Source organism: Stenella coeruleoalba (assembly GCF_951394435.1).
Source record: "Stenella coeruleoalba genome assembly, chromosome: 5".
Lineage (NCBI taxonomy): Eukaryota > Metazoa > Chordata > Mammalia > Artiodactyla > Delphinidae > Stenella > Stenella coeruleoalba.
In genome coordinates, this window is record NC_137150.1 from 420,968 (window position 1) to 436,130 (window position 15,163).

At 51.5% G+C, this 15,163-nt stretch overlaps 2 protein-coding genes across 2 annotated transcripts; both read left to right on the top strand.

Moving 5' to 3' along the window:
- Positions 1-803: 803 nt before the first annotated feature.
- Positions 804-6,057, top strand: LOC307187058 (double homeobox protein 4-like protein 4; the record flags this gene model as incomplete). The annotated part of the gene is made up of 5 exons (XM_079922807.1): positions 804-846; positions 2,579-2,733; positions 4,159-4,279; positions 4,687-4,841; positions 5,368-6,057. The coding sequence occupies 5 exons, from the start codon at positions 804-806 to the stop codon at positions 6,055-6,057; spliced, it is 1,164 nt and encodes a 387-aa protein (XP_079778933.1).
- Positions 6,058-9,335: 3,278 nt separating this feature from the next.
- Positions 9,336-14,590, top strand: LOC307187059 (double homeobox protein 4-like protein 4; the record flags this gene model as incomplete). Its single annotated transcript, XM_079922808.1, has 5 exons — positions 9,336-9,378; positions 11,111-11,265; positions 12,692-12,812; positions 13,220-13,374; positions 13,901-14,590. 5 exons carry the CDS (start codon positions 9,336-9,338, stop codon positions 14,588-14,590), a joined length of 1,164 nt encoding a protein of 387 aa, XP_079778934.1.
- Positions 14,591-15,163: the final 573 nt, after the last annotated feature.

The following is a 15,163-nucleotide window of genomic DNA, read 5'->3' on the forward strand; positions in this document are numbered from 1 at the left end:
TATCCCTCTCCTTCCCCTTCCCCTTCCCCTTCCCCTTCCCCTTCCCCTTCCTCTTCTCCTTCTTCTTCTTGGTACAGTTGTCAGTTGACCACTGAATGTGAAACCGACTCTCTCTTTTGTACGCCAAGGATAAGCACTGAAAATAAGTTCCTTTCCTTGTGAAACATACACGTGTGGCATGCCCCTTTCTCTGGTCTCTCCATGGCATGTGAGCAACGGGATGGGTTTCAGAGTACCTCTGAAAAAGTCCCAAACAGCTGAGGACCATGGGTAGACACTAGATAAGCACTCAAGCTTAGTATGTGAATTATCGGGAACTCAAACCCCAGCCAAGGAAATGCTTTAGGAGTGTGAGGCAATGATGTCCTGGTGGTGATGAGGGAAGTGGGAAACGTACTCGATGCAAACTAGGCTCTAGGTTCTCTCTCCATTTGGGAAAGTACAGTGACACACTTAAGCGTGAATGACTCAGAGGTGGGGAATTCCACGGAGACAGAAAGTATGTGTGGAATGTTGAAAGGTGTGAAAAGGAGAGAGCACTTGACCCCAAGCATTCTGGCAAAGGATGACGAGGGCGGCAGCTTCAAAGGGACCTGGGAGCCTCTGAGCAGGCCTTCCATTCCAACGCCCACTTGCCTCTCGGGATTCCTTCCAGGTTCTCAATTGGCAAGGAAGGGTTCTGCACCATCTGTGGCTATTTACATAAATAGGGGCGTGGCATCCTCATCCATTATAAACCCTGAGCTTCTGAGAACTGAACAGTTGGCCAGCAGTTTCCGTGCCATCCCTGTGGGTCTCCCACCATGGATTCGTCCAGCTCATCCGGCACATACAGCACCTCCAGAGGTACGTTGCCCTCAGCATCTGGGCTCTGCGCTTGGATCATCCAAATACACTCATGCACCTCCCGACCCAAGGGTTGATCACCACGAAGATTGAAGTTTCCCAATGACCACCAAATGGCATGCACTGGTATGCTGGCACATGTTTCTGGAATCACTTGGGCAAAAGGATGCACCTTGGTTTGGGCATTTCACGTAGATATTTCTGGTTTGCTGCTTCATTGGTTTTCCTTCTAGAAATCCACATGGAAGTTGGTAGCCCTGTTGCCTGACAATGGCTTCTCTACTAAAAATCCCAACCTGTGTTTGCAGTGAACGGAACACGAGTATTTGATAACGTTCCCAACTAAACTGACACTCTTTTCCAGTTGACAGTGTTTGGGATTTTGAATTTGTTTCACATGTTCTATTCTTGCTGTTGTTGCGGATTTGCTCTGTTATGTTGTGTGTTCCATTTGAACTGGTTAACTTCCACGGTGTCCATGGAAATAATCCACATCCAGTATGTGTTAAGATTACGAGACAAAGAGAGATTTTCTTTGAGCACAACTGAAAGCTAGAACCTGGGAAACAGAGATTCCAGGAGCACTCGAACTGTCTTTCATTAGACTCCAAGGTAGGCACTGCAGGAGTCTCTGGGAAGCCAAAATCTGCAGTGTGACAAGGTCGTTCCTTGAGTGCTTTCCAAATATGTTCCTTGGAGCTGGCAGGAAGGAAGGGCGCTTTTAAAGGGAGTCCCCGTTGGGGATCCGAAACCCTTGCCTTGTCTTGAATCCTTCCAGAGAGAGACCTGGAGACGACCCTACGTCACCAGCTGCCAGCTGCTAGGGCAGGTAGCCCTTGCAGAAGGGTTGGCATTGACCTAGAGTTGGAGAGATTTCAGGAAACTCAAGATCTCAAGGGTGTGCAGGACGTGCCTGAAACCACACCCTCCCTGGCCATCACACCCGGCTCCCACCTTAGAATGCAGGAAACAAACATCCATCCATTCCCTTGCTACAAGAAATAGGCAACCTCAAATAGGAAAGGGGTGGGGGGTAGCCCTTCAGACTGCCCAACTGACAGAATAGCACGCACACGGGGAGAGTCACCATGACCTCGGTGACTAAAAGGGAAACTCATCTTCTGAGGAGTACTGGGCTGTTGTGGGTGTGTGGGTGGGTTGGCGCCATCAGACAGGGCAGCACGTTGGTCATGGCTCAAAAAAATAGGTTTTCTAAACAATCCTCTAGTGAGTTCTGTGTTGGGGGTTGGCTTGTGTGTTTGTCTGGCTTCATTGGGCTTTCGTCTACTTTCCTTTCCAATAGTGAAAGTGCAGATATGCTGTGCGAATGATAGTTCAGAAGCCAGGTTCCTATGGTTAGCATAGAGTTAGAGGTAAATCTGGTAGAAGCCATCAAGATTTTCCAAGGCCTCCACAGGTGGAAAATCCTTCCACCCGTTTTGGTCATGGTAGCCTGTTTTCCTAGGGCTTTCCCCTTCTCTTTGCATTGCGTCCTGTGGATCATTGGCGAATGGTGAGGTGATCCCCATAGCCTTGACCCTCAGCTTAGCTTGAGCCCCCAGGGTCCCACTCAGCGTGGCTTTCGGGGTGTACCCACGGTTTATCCAAATGCAGAGTCTTCCCCTGGCTTAGAGCTTTTTCTCATGGCACAAGGACCAGCATTGGGTCGGCACCATTGATTTGCACCTCCATGGATTCTCCCCTGACACATTCCCCCTCTTCTCTCCCACAGGCCGACTCTCAAGACCATCGCGAAGGAGGAGGCTTGTTCTGAGTCTGAGTCAGAAGGACACCCTGCAAGCACTCTTTCAACAGAACCCCTATCCCGGGATAACGACCAGAGAATGGCTGGCACGAGAACTGGACATTCCAGAAAGCAGAATTCAGGTACAACCGAGTCTCTCGATCCATTTTCCCTCTCGGGGTCCATGTCCAGACGCAAGTTGCCCCACTCCAGTTGCACTCCTTACTCTAGGGCTTTCCTCTTCGGGGTGCTCCAGACAGCAGGAACTCGAATCTTGGCAAGAAGGTGGCTCCCTTTGGAAAACGTGGCCAGACTGAGCTGTGTGGCGAGAGGTCCATTCAAATGTGTGGTCAAGTATAAAGGGCGAGGGGCCAAGGAAGCAGGAAGGCCTGGTGGTGTCAAGGAGATGTTACCTTGATGGCTGGCCTCCGAGGAACTAGCTGTGCTGAACACTTCCCTCTCTGGGCACGTTGGAGAGGAGTCACCAAAGTTAGGAACACCGTGCCTGCGACCTTACAGAGCGTCGCCAAAGACTGATTGACTTTCCCTATGAACACTTTTTCTCAGGGTGTCCAATTTTCCACACACCACCATCAGAAATGTCTAAAGACATGCACACACACACGCACACAAGCACAGGTCCACACTGCTGTTCGGCCTCGGGGAATGAGGTAGCATGCACAGTGTTTCACTGTTGAAGACAAGGACACATATTCTGAAGAAGGGGAGCGGGTACATAAGAGCCTCCTGACCTAAAAGTGATGGAGGCATGTAGTCCCTGAGTAGTAACTGTCAATGAGTAGTTCCCAGGCAGCATGAGAAGAGTGGTTTTCATGGGGGCACTTGCTAATGGATACGATTGCATGTTATGAGACAGTACTGCCTGTGGGGACACAAGAGAGGCAGGGAGACATGAATCGGGCATGGACTACGGGAAACGGGAGGCAAAGATACCAAATGAGGGAAAGGAGATTGAGCCTGAGAGCCTGGGACAGAGACAGAGCGAGGGGAAGGCAGGCAGGCAGTCACTTGGGCAGCCGGGGGGGTCTCAACAGAGACAGACGTCAACAGGTAGATGTGGAGAATCGTAGACAGAGACCAAAAGACCCACAGAGAAAATGGTAGTTTTGATGAGAACGGCTGGGGCGGGGGAGAGAGACAGAGAGAGTTAGCTATCCATCCCATTCTGACTGTGGGAAAGCAAGCATTGTCTCCTCCTGTGTCACAAGTCATTACTCTGGACACCAGTAAGGTGACTCGAAGAGGAAGGATTATTTTCACGGACACAGATTGTGTATTCTGGAATCTGGTGCACTTCTTCAGAGGTAAAAGCCGGAGTCTACATTCTACATGCTAGTGAGACTTCAGTCCCTTTGAATCGTAAATATTTCCACTGGGGGCAGACGGGCCATACTGGGTCTCCATCAGTCGGCTTGTTGCTGGCCGACTGGCTGGCCGGCCGGCTGGCTGGTGCGTTTGTGCATTTGTTCTATGGTGCATCCCTGCAATAGATCTTGGAAGTACGTGCATAAGCGTTGAAAGACAAGGCTTTCTTTCTTTGTACCCAGGTTTGGTTTCAAAACCAACGAAGAAGACGCCTAAAGCAGAGCCGATTGCTGTCGGAGAATGCCTTCAAAGGAGGGCAGTCACAGCCACTGCGGCCCCCACCACCTGAGGCTTTGACTCGAGGTAAGTACCCGGCATTCCATAGGCATTTCCCAAGAGCATCTCCTTGAGACAGAATCATCTATGAACGTGGATGACCATGGGAGGCCAAGAACGCTTCAGAGAGGAAACAATGATATCTTGGGATCTTGCCCCATTCCTGTTCCACCCAGGAGCATCATGCCCCTCTTGGAGGGTGGGGAGATGCATGCCCAGGAAGGCTTGGAATCTTTGGGTCCAGAACCTGCCCGGACGTGCAGAAATGCCTTCTTCCGTCACATGGGGCGTTTTCACATAGCACTGAGTTAGGTGTATCGATGTATCGATCTTGATCTATGACATACCGCTTCCTACATACCACACACTGGATCTGCTGTGAATGTGCTGAAATTGGCCTGAATGTCCTCTCTTCTCTGTGTGTTCTTCTTTAGGAAGCATGGGAAGAGAGGCCAGGCGAAAGAGGACTTTCATCTCTCCTTCTCAAACAAGGGTCCTTATGCAAGCCTTTGAGAGGGATCGATTTCCATCTATTGCTGCCAGGGAAGAATTGGCTCACCAGACAGGAATTCCCGAACCTCGAATCCAGGTAAGTTCTCCACCAGTGGGTGGAACTTGTCTTCTCCCACGAGAAAGGAGTGTTAACCCTTGCGACGGGTTGTTGCTGGATATATGTAGGCTTGGAGACGGGGGATTGGGAGGAAGTTCCCTTCGTCTTACGAATACGCTACGGGGGCTGATCTGAAGGCATCCATTTCCAGAAGAGGACAGGGCAATGGAAGTCCTGGGCAGCCAGGGAGGGGCCTGAGTTTGTAGCTGGTCAATGCCAGCTCTCCTCAAAGACAGGGGTGGGGAGGGGTGCGGAGAGTGGTGTGAGTCCTGTGTTGCCCTGACGTCCTCCCGCATTTTCAAGAGCCAAGGTGAAAGCTCTATAGGAAAAATGGCCCTTAGGTGAGGCCCAACAGTACTTGCCATGGGTCTGACAGATTGGAGGGCATGTCAGGTCAGGGCAGGGCAGGTTGGGGCGGGCTGGGGTGGGCCGGGAATGAGGCGGCGGCAAGTCGATCTGGATTGTCACGCTGCTAATGCTCCTGTCGCCCCATATGGTTCCCTAGATATGGTTCCAGAACCGAAGAGCTCGGCACCCAAAGCAGAGCGCTAGTGGGCCTGTGAATGCCTTAGCCAAAGGCCCTGATGCCACATCAGCTGTGACTGCCCTGTCGGACCAAAGCACCCTGCCCACTGTCCATAGAAGCTCTCATCGTTATCCTCCCTCTCATGCACCTGATAGCATGCAATCCTTTGCTGCGGCCACTGCTGTTTTCTCCCCCTCCTTTCTTGGGCCAGAGGCTTCCTATGGGTGCTGTGTGGGCCAGCCATTGATGTTCATCATGCTCCAGCCCAGCCTGGCAGCCCTTCAGAGATGCCAGAACCCACAGCCTCTTCTGGCCACAGTTCCGTGGGGCGAACGGTCACATGCTCTCATCGCCAGTGGGCAGCCTGCCCAGGGGGCCATCTGGCCACCTGCACCACCAGAGACACACTTCTGGCAGCAGCAGGCAAGCTCAGGTGAAGAGACATCTCCCCAGCTGGAGCAACAGCCCCAGCGCTCAGCCCTTACAGGCTCCTCAAGCCTCCTGGATGAACTCTTGTCAGACGTGGACATTCTGGACAAGGCAGGCCCTTTTCTGAATGTGGACACAGAGGAAGAGGAACTTGCAGCAACCCTGGAAGCCCCCCTCAGCGAGGAAGAATTCAAGGCCCTGCTTGACATACTGTCAGGCTCCCCAGTGCCACAGGTTTAGGGGCAGGAAGGAAGGCCTTCCCCCGAGCCCCTTTCAAGCCTCCTTTCCTGGGAGGCAGAGCCATGGGGGAGAGAAAGAAGAAGGAACAAGCAATGCTCATGATAGTGTCTGGCAGGGAGAACAAGGCAAGTTGACTGTCGACAGCAACTGCGTTGTGCCCAGGAGGGATGCCATGCTCCACACGGACTGTCACAAAGCTTGCGCACCAAGAGGGACACCCTCTCTGAAGCCTCAAGGAATTCAAACCTTCCAATGAGAACGAGGACGACCCAACGCTGAACTGGATTTCCCCGTTGTATGTGACATTCCATTGATCCAATCAATAAATCTTGGCACTCAGTTCAAGTTCTTGGTTGTGCTTTTGTCGCTTTGATTTCTCCCGCATTTCCTCAGAGAGGTGAAATCCCTCCCATGATCTGGGACAGCATGGAAGGCGGTCCAGATACCCCTGTCTAGTCCCGTAGCTTGTAGCCACAAACACACCCTAGTGGAATCACGAAAACAGTCTCTCAGTGACAACATTCACTTGCTCTCTGGGTGCATGGTATGGAAGAGTTCCTCGAGGGCATCGCCTTTGCACACAAGGACAGAACTATGCAAACACTTTCATTGCCAGGGTTTATAGTAACAACTGTGCCCAATGTATTATGCACACAAATCATCACTCTCTCTCTCTCTCTCTCTCTCTCTCTCTCTCTGGCTCATTACATGTCCACGGCTACACACTACAGGAACACACCTCTCAAAAGATAAGCCAAGTTATAACTAAAGTGATGAACAAACGAACTGAAAAACCCAATGCCTGTGGCATTGTAACGTCATGGCAGATGATCCCTTCCACTGCTTCTTTCAAAAATATTTTCCAACACATGTGCCTCGTACACTCTGTGTTGAGTGATTCTCCACTGGCTCAATCTGTGTGCCCCATGTCCAGCATGGGAGTGTCAGTGGCACGAAGTATTAAAATAATCTAATGTGTAAACAACAATGTATCTGAGTCTCTGGACACAACTGCATCTGGGTCTCTAGCTCTATTGTGTGCATATCTCTGCAGATACATCTAGTCCTCAACTCCCTCCCAGTCACTCCCCTGTCTTAGGCTCCCATTTCTCCAGATCTCTAGAGTTATATACAGCGCTCTCTCGCTCTCTCTCCCTCTCTTTCTCTCCCTCACTTTCTCACTCTTTCTCTTTCACTTTCTCTCTCTCTCTCTCTCTCTCTCTCTCTATCTCTCCCGCCCCTCTCTCTCTCTCCCTCACTTTCTCTCTCTCTTTCTCTTTCACTTTCTCTCTCCCTCTCTCTCCTTCTTTTCACTGGGCAGAAATGGAACATCATTTTCAAGAGCCACACAGGTGGCATAGGCCTTCTGGGAAAAGAATCTGGCCACGGTAGCCTCAGGACAAGTAGCATTGGAGATGTGGAAAGAGACAGCTTATGGAAGAGTTGGTGCTTTCAAGAGGGTGGGGGGAACACTGGGTCACAGTGTGCCATGAAACACTGAGATGCTTGTGGGTGCTTTCAAGAGGGTGGGGGGAACACTGGGTCACAGTGTTCCGGGAAACACTGAGATGCTTGTGGGTGGAAGGACTTGCACAGGCTCTTCCTAGAGCTAGGAACTGTGGCTTTACCATCTTGGTTGTCCAATGCTGGCCGCTCCAGAGAAACCTCAGAGCCCAGGGACAGGCAGCGGTACCTCCACAGGGAGGCCAGCGGTGCACTGTGCATAAACACACCTGCAGGCTCTCAGGATTCCCTGGCTGCCATGCAGATCACAGCTTCTGCTCCCCCAAGCAAGCTTATCCCACCTGGATTGTCCAGGAGGGAGGTGATCCAGGTCTGGCAGGCAGTGCCTTCTGGGAGAAGCCAGCAAATCCCATGTTTCAGTGATTAATTTTCTCAGCCAAAACTTCCAACTACTCGGGAAATCCCCCCCTGATCCAACAAGATGGTCATGCCTCCCTCTGATCTCTGGCACTGCAGGACAAGGGACTAGGACATACACCTCCTCAGGACATCCTCCTGGGCCCCCTGGGACTTGCAGACACCTACTGGTCCCGGTGACATCCGTCCAAGGGTACCACCTGACAACCGACCTTAGTGGGTACAGAAAATCAAACACACAGATCACACAAACACCCCTACGCGCGTGCGCACACACACACACACACACACACACACACACACACACACTCCAGCCACGTTTTCATGAATTGCTGGTGTAATTACTCTGATTGCCAACTGTTTCTGAATAAGCTCACTATCCTCATGTTAATCCACGTGGTGGCCAAAGAAGCATGGTGGCAAAAGAACACATTTGACATGGTTCTGTATTTTCTGGTGGGGTTTCTTTTGTTGGTTTGTTTTAAATTTTTCTATTCTCTGCAGCCCAAATGCACCGATAATGTTGGGATGGCTGTACTTGGAATCCAAGCTTTCCTTTCAAACTCAGCTGTGTCATCATCCATCATGTAACGTGCTACATATCCTTCTCCTTCCCCTTCCCCTTCCCCTTCCCCTTCCCCTTCCTCTTCTCCTTCTTCTTCTTGGTACAGTTGTCAGTTGACCACTGAATGTGAAACCGACTCTCTCTTTTGTACGCCAAGGATAAGCACTGAAAATAAGTTCCTTTCCTTGTGAAACATACACGTGTGGCATGCCCCTTTCTCTGGTCTCTCCATGGCATGTGAGCAATGGGATGGGTTTCAGAGTACCTCTGAAAAAGTCCCAAACAGCTGAGGACCATGGGTAGACACTAGATAAGCACTCAAGCTTAGTATGTGAATTATCGGGAACTCAAACCCCAGCCAAGGAAATGCTTTAGGAGTGTGAGGCAATGATGTCCTGGTGGTGATGAGGGAAGTGGGAAACGTACTCGATGCAAACTAGGCTCTAGGTTCTCTCTCCATTTGGGAAAGTACAGTGACACACTTAAGCGTGAATGACTCAGAGGTGGGGAGTTCCACGGAGACAGAAAGTATGTGTGGAATGTTGAAAGGTGTGAAAAGGAGAGAGCACTTGACCCCAAGCATTCTGGCAAAGGATGACGAGGGCGGCAGCTTCAAAGGGACCTGGGAGCCTCTGAGCAGGCCTTCCATTCCAACGCCCACTTGCCTCTCGGGATTCCTTCCAGGTTCTCAATTGGCAAGGAAGGGTTCTGCACCATCTGTGGCTATTTACATAAATAGGGGCGTGGCATCCTCATCCATTATAAACCCTGAGCTTCTGAGAACTGAACAGTTGGCCAGCAGTTTCCGTGCCATCCCTCTGGGTCTCCCACCATGGATTCGTCCAGCTCATCCGGCACATACAGCACCTCCAGAGGTACGTTGCCCTCAGCATCTGGGCTCTGCACTTGGATCATCCAAATACACTCATGCACCTCCCGACCCAAGGGTTGATCACCACGAAGATTGAAGTTTCCCAATGACCACCAAATGGCATGCACTGGTATGCTGGCACATGTTTCTGGAATCACTTGGGCAAAAGGATGCACCTTGGTTTGGGCATTTCACGTAGATATTTCTGGTTTGCTGCTTCATTGGTTTTCCTTCTAGAAATCCACATGGAAGTTGGTAGCCCTGTTGCCTGACAATGGCTTCTCTACTAAAAATCCCAACCTGTGTTTGCAGTGAACGGAACACGAGTATTTGATAACGTTCCCAACTAAACTGACACTCTTTTCCAGTTGACAGTGTTTGGGATTTTGAATTTGTTTCACATGTTCTATTCTTGCTGTTGTTGCGGATTTGCTCTGTTATGTTGTGTGTTCCATTTGAACTGGTTAACTTCCACGGTGTCCATGGAAATAATCCACATCCAGTATGTGTTAAGATTACGAGACAAAGAGAGATTTTCTTTGAGCACAACTGAAAGCTAGAACCTGGGAAACAGAGATTCCAGGAGCACTCGAACTGTCTTTCATTAGACTCCAAGGTAGGCACTGCAGGAGTCTCTGGGAAGCCAAAATCTGCAGTGTGACAAGGTCGTTCCTTGAGTGCTTTCCAAATATGTTCCTTGGAGCTGGCAGGAAGGAAGGGCGCTTTTAAAGGGAGTCCCCGTTGGGGATCCGAAACCCTTGCCTTGTCTTGAATCCTTCCAGAGGGAGACCTGGAGACGACCCTACGTCACCAGCTGCCAGCTGCTAGGGCAGGTAGCCCTTGCAGAAGGGTTGGCATTGACCTAGAGTTGGAGAGATTTCAGGAAACTCAAGATCTCAAGGGTGTGCAGGACGTGCCTGAAACCACACCCTCCCTGGCCATCACACCCGGCTCCCACCTTAGAATGCAGGAAACAAACATCCATCCATTCCCTTGCTACAAGAAATAGGCAACCTCAAATAGGAAAGGGGTGGGGGGTAGCCCTTCAGACTGCCCAACTGACAGAATAGCACGCACACGGGGAGCGTCACCATGACCTCGGTGACTAAAAGGGAAACTCATCTTCTGAGGAGTACTGGGCTGTTGTGGGTGTGTGGGTGGGTTGGCGCCATCAGACAGGGCAGCACGTTGGTCATGGCTCAAAAAAATAGGTTTTCTAAACAATCCTCTAGTGTGTTCTGTGTTGGGGGTTGGCTTGTGTGTTTGTCTGGCTTCATTGGGCTTTCGTCTACTTTCCTTTCCAATAGTGAAAGTGCAGATATGCTGTGCGAATGATAGTTCAGAAGCCAGGTTCCTATGGTTAGCATAGAGTTAGAGGTAAATCTGGTAGAAGCCATCAAGATTTTCCAAGGCCTCCACAGGTGGAAAATCCTTCCACCCGTTTTGGTCATGGTAGCCTGTTTTCCTAGGGCTTTCCCCTTCTCTTTGCATTGCGTCCTGTGGATCATTGGCGAATGGTGAGGTGATCCCCATAGCCTTGACCCTCAGCTTAGCTTGAGCCCCCAGGGTCCCACTCAGCGTGGCTTTCGGGGTGTACCCACGGTTTATCCAAATGCAGAGTCTTCCCCTGGCTTAGAGCTTTTTCTCATGGCACAAGGACCAGCATTGGGTCGGCACCATTGATTTGCACCTCCATGGATTCTCCCCTGACACATTCCCCCTCTTCTCTCCCACAGGCCGACTCTCAAGACCATCGCGAAGGAGGAGGCTTGTTCTGAGTCTGAGTCAGAAGGACACCCTGCAAGCACTCTTTCAACAGAACCCCTATCCCGGGATAACGACCAGAGAATGGCTGGCACGAGAACTGGACATTCCAGAAAGCAGAATTCAGGTACAACTGAGTCTCTCGATCCATTTTCCCTCTCGGGGTCCATGTCCAGACGCAAGTTGCCCCACTCCAGTTGCACTCCTTACTCTAGGGCTTTCCTCTTCAGGGTGCTCCAGACAGCAGGAACTCGAATCTTGGCAAGAAGGTGGCTCCCTTTGGAAAACGTGGCCAGACTGAGCTGTGTGGCGAGAGGTCCATTCAAATGTGTGGTCAAGTATAAAGGGCGAGGGGCCAAGGAAGCAGGAAGGCCTGGTGGTGTCAAGGAGATGTTACCTTGATGGCTGGCCTCCGAGGACCTAGCTGTGCTGAACACTTCCCTCTCTGGGCACGTTGGAGAGGAGTCACCAAAGTTAGGAACACCGTGCCTGCGACCTTACAGAGCGTCGCCAAAGACTGATTGACTTTCCCTACGAACACTTTTTCTCAGGGTGTCCAATTTTCCACACACCACCATCAGAAATGTCTAAAGACATGCACACACACACGCACACAAGCACAGGTCCACACTGCTGTTCGGCCTCGGGGAATGAGGTAGCATGCACAGTGTTTCACTGTTGAAGACAAGGACACATATTCTGAAGAAGGGGAGCGGGTACATAAGAGCCTCCTGACCTAAAAGTGATGGAGGCATGTAGTCCCTGAGTAGTAACTGTCAATGAGTAGTTCCCAGGCAGCATGAGAAGAGTGGTTTTCATGGGGGCACTTGCTAATGGATACGATTGCATGTTATGAGACAGTACTGCCTGTGGGGACACAAGAGAGGCAGGGAGACATGAATCGGGCATGGACTACGGGAAACGGGAGGCAAAGATACCAAATGAGGGAAAGGAGATTGAGCCTGAGAGCCTGGGACAGAGACAGAGCGAGGGGAAGGCAGGCAGGCAGTCACTTGGGCAGCCGGGGGGGTCTCAACAGAGACAGACGTCAACAGGTAGATGTGGAGAATCGTAGACAGAGACCAAAAGACCCACAGAGAAAATGGTAGTTTTGATGAGAACGGCTGGGGCGGGGGAGAGAGACAGAGAGAGTTAGCTATCCAATCCCATTCTGACTGTGGGAAAGCAAGCATTGTCTCCTCCTGTGTCACAAGTCATTACTCTGGACACCAGTAAGGTGACTCGAAGAGGAAGGATTATTTTCACGGACACAGGTTGTGTATTCTGGAATCTGGTGCACTTCTTCAGAGGTAAAAGCCGGAGTCTACATTCTACATGCTAGTGAGACTTCAGTCCCTTTGAATCGTAAATATTTCCACTGGGGGCAGACGGGCCATACTGGGTCTCCATCAGTCGGCTTGTTGCTGGCCGACTGGCTGGCCGGCCGGCTGGCTGGTGCGTTTGTGCATTTGTTCTATGGTGCATCCCTGCAATAGATCTTGGAAGTACGTGCATAAGCGTTGAAAGACAAGGCTTTCTTTCTTTGTACCCAGGTTTGGTTTCAAAACCAACGAAGAAGACGCCTAAAGCAGAGCCGATTGCTGTCGGAGAATGCCTTCAAAGGAGGGCAGTCACAGCCACTGCGGCCCCCACCACCTGAGGCTTTGACTCGAGGTAAGTACCCGGCATTCCATAGGCATTTCCCAAGAGCATCTCCTTGAGACAGAATCATCTATGAACGTGGATGACCATGGGAGGCCAAGAACGCTTCAGAGAGGAAACAATGATATCTTGGGATCTTGCCCCATTCCTGTTCCACCCAGGAGCATCATGCCCCTCTTGGAGGGTGGGGAGATGCATGCCCAGGAAGGCTTGGAATCTTTGGGTCCAGAACCTGCCCGGACGTGCAGAAATGCCTTCTTCCGTCACATGGGGCGTTTTCACATAGCACTGAGTTAGGTGTATCGATGTATCGATCTTGATCTATGACATACCGCTTCCTACATACCACACACTGGATCTGCTGTGAATGTGCTGAAATTGGCCTGAATGTCCTCTCTTCTCTGTGTGTTCTTCTTTAGGAAGCATGGGAAGAGAGGCCAGGCAAAAGAGGACTTTCATCTCTCCTTCTCAAACAAGGGTCCTTATGCAAGCCTTTGAGAGGGATCGATTTCCATCTATTGCTGCCAGGGAAGAATTGGCTCACCAGACAGGAATTCCCGAACCTCGAATCCAGGTAAGTTCTCCACCAGTGGGTGGAACTTGGCTTCTCCCACGAGAAAGGAGTGTTAACCCTTGCGACGGGTTGTTGCTGGATATATGTAGGCTTGGAGACGGGGGATTGGGAGGAATTTCCCTTCGTCTTACGAATACGCTACGGGGGCTGATCTGAAGGCATCCATTTCCAGAAGAGGACAGGGCAATGGAAGTCCTGGGCAGCCAGGGAGGGGCCTGAGTTTGTAGCTGGTCAATGCCAGCTCTCCTCAAAGACAGGGGTGGGGAGGGGTGCGGAGAGTGGTGTGAGTCCTGTGTTGCCCTGACGTCCTCCCGCATTTTCAAGAGCCAAGGTGAAAGCTCTATAGGAAAAATGGCCCTTAGGTGAGGCCCAACAGTACTTGCCATGGGTCTGACAGATTGGAGGGCATGTCAGGTCAGGGCAGGGCAGGTTGGGGCGGGCTGGGGTGGGCCGGGAATGAGGCGGCGGCAAGTCGATCTGGATTGTCACGCTGCTAATGCTCCTGTCGCCCCATATGGTTCCCTAGATATGGTTCCAGAACCGAAGAGCTCGGCACCCAAAGCAGAGCGCTAGTGGGCCTGTGAATGCCTTAGCCAAAGGCCCTGATGCCACATCAGCTGTGACTGCCCTGTCGGACCAAAGCACCCTGCCCACTGTCCATAGAAGCTCTCATCGTTATCCTCCTTCTCATGCACCTGAGAGCATGCAATCCTTTGCTGTGGCCACTGCTGTTTTCTCCCCCTCCTTTCTTGGGCCAGAGGCTTCCTATGGGTGCTGTGTGGGCCAGCCGTTGATGTTCATCATGCTCCAGCCCAGCCTGGCAGCCCTTCAGAGTTGCCAGAACCCACAGCCTCTTCTGGCCACAGTTCCGTGGGGCGAACGGTCACATGCTCTCATCGCCAGTGGGCAGCCTGCCCAGGGTGCCATCTGGCCACCTGCACCACCAGAGACACACTTCTGGCAGCAGCAGGCAAGCTCAGGTGAAGAGACATCTCCCCAGCTGGAGAAACAGCCCCAGCGCTCAGCCCTTACAGGCTCCTCAAGCCTCCTGGATGAACTCTTGTCAGACGTGGACATTCTGGACAAGGCAGGCCCTTTTCTGAATGTGGACACAGAGGAAGAGGAACTTGCAGCAACCCTGGAAGCACCCCTCAGCGAGGAAGAATTCAAGGCCCTGCTTGACATACTGTCAGGCTCCCCAGTGCCACAGGTTTAGGGGCAGGAAGGAAGGCCTTCCCCCGAGCCCCTTTCAAGCCTCCTTTCCTGGGAGGCAGAGCCATGGGGGAGAGAAAGAAGAAGGAACAAGCAATGCTCATGATAGTGTCTGGCAGGGAGAACAAGGCAAGTTGACTGTCGACAGCAACTGCGTTGTGCCCAGGAGGGATGCCATGCTCCACACGGACTGTCACAAAGCTTGCGCACCAAGAGAGACACCCTCTCTGAAGCCTCAAGGAATTCAAACCTTCCAATGAGAACGAGGAGGACCCAACGCTGAACTGGATTTCCCCGTTGTATGTGACATTCCATTGATCCAATCAATAAATCTTGGCACTCAGTTCAAGTTCTTGGTTGTGCTTTTGTCGCTTTGATTTCTCCCGCATTTCCTCAGAGAGGTGAAATCCCTCCCATGATCTGGGACAGCATGGAAGGCGGTCCAGATACCCCTGTCTAGTCCCGTAGCTTGTAGCCACAAACACACCCTAGTGGAATCACGAAAACAGTCTCTCAGTGACAACATTCACTTGCTCTCTGGGTGCATGGTATGGAAGAGTTCCTCGAGGGCATCGCC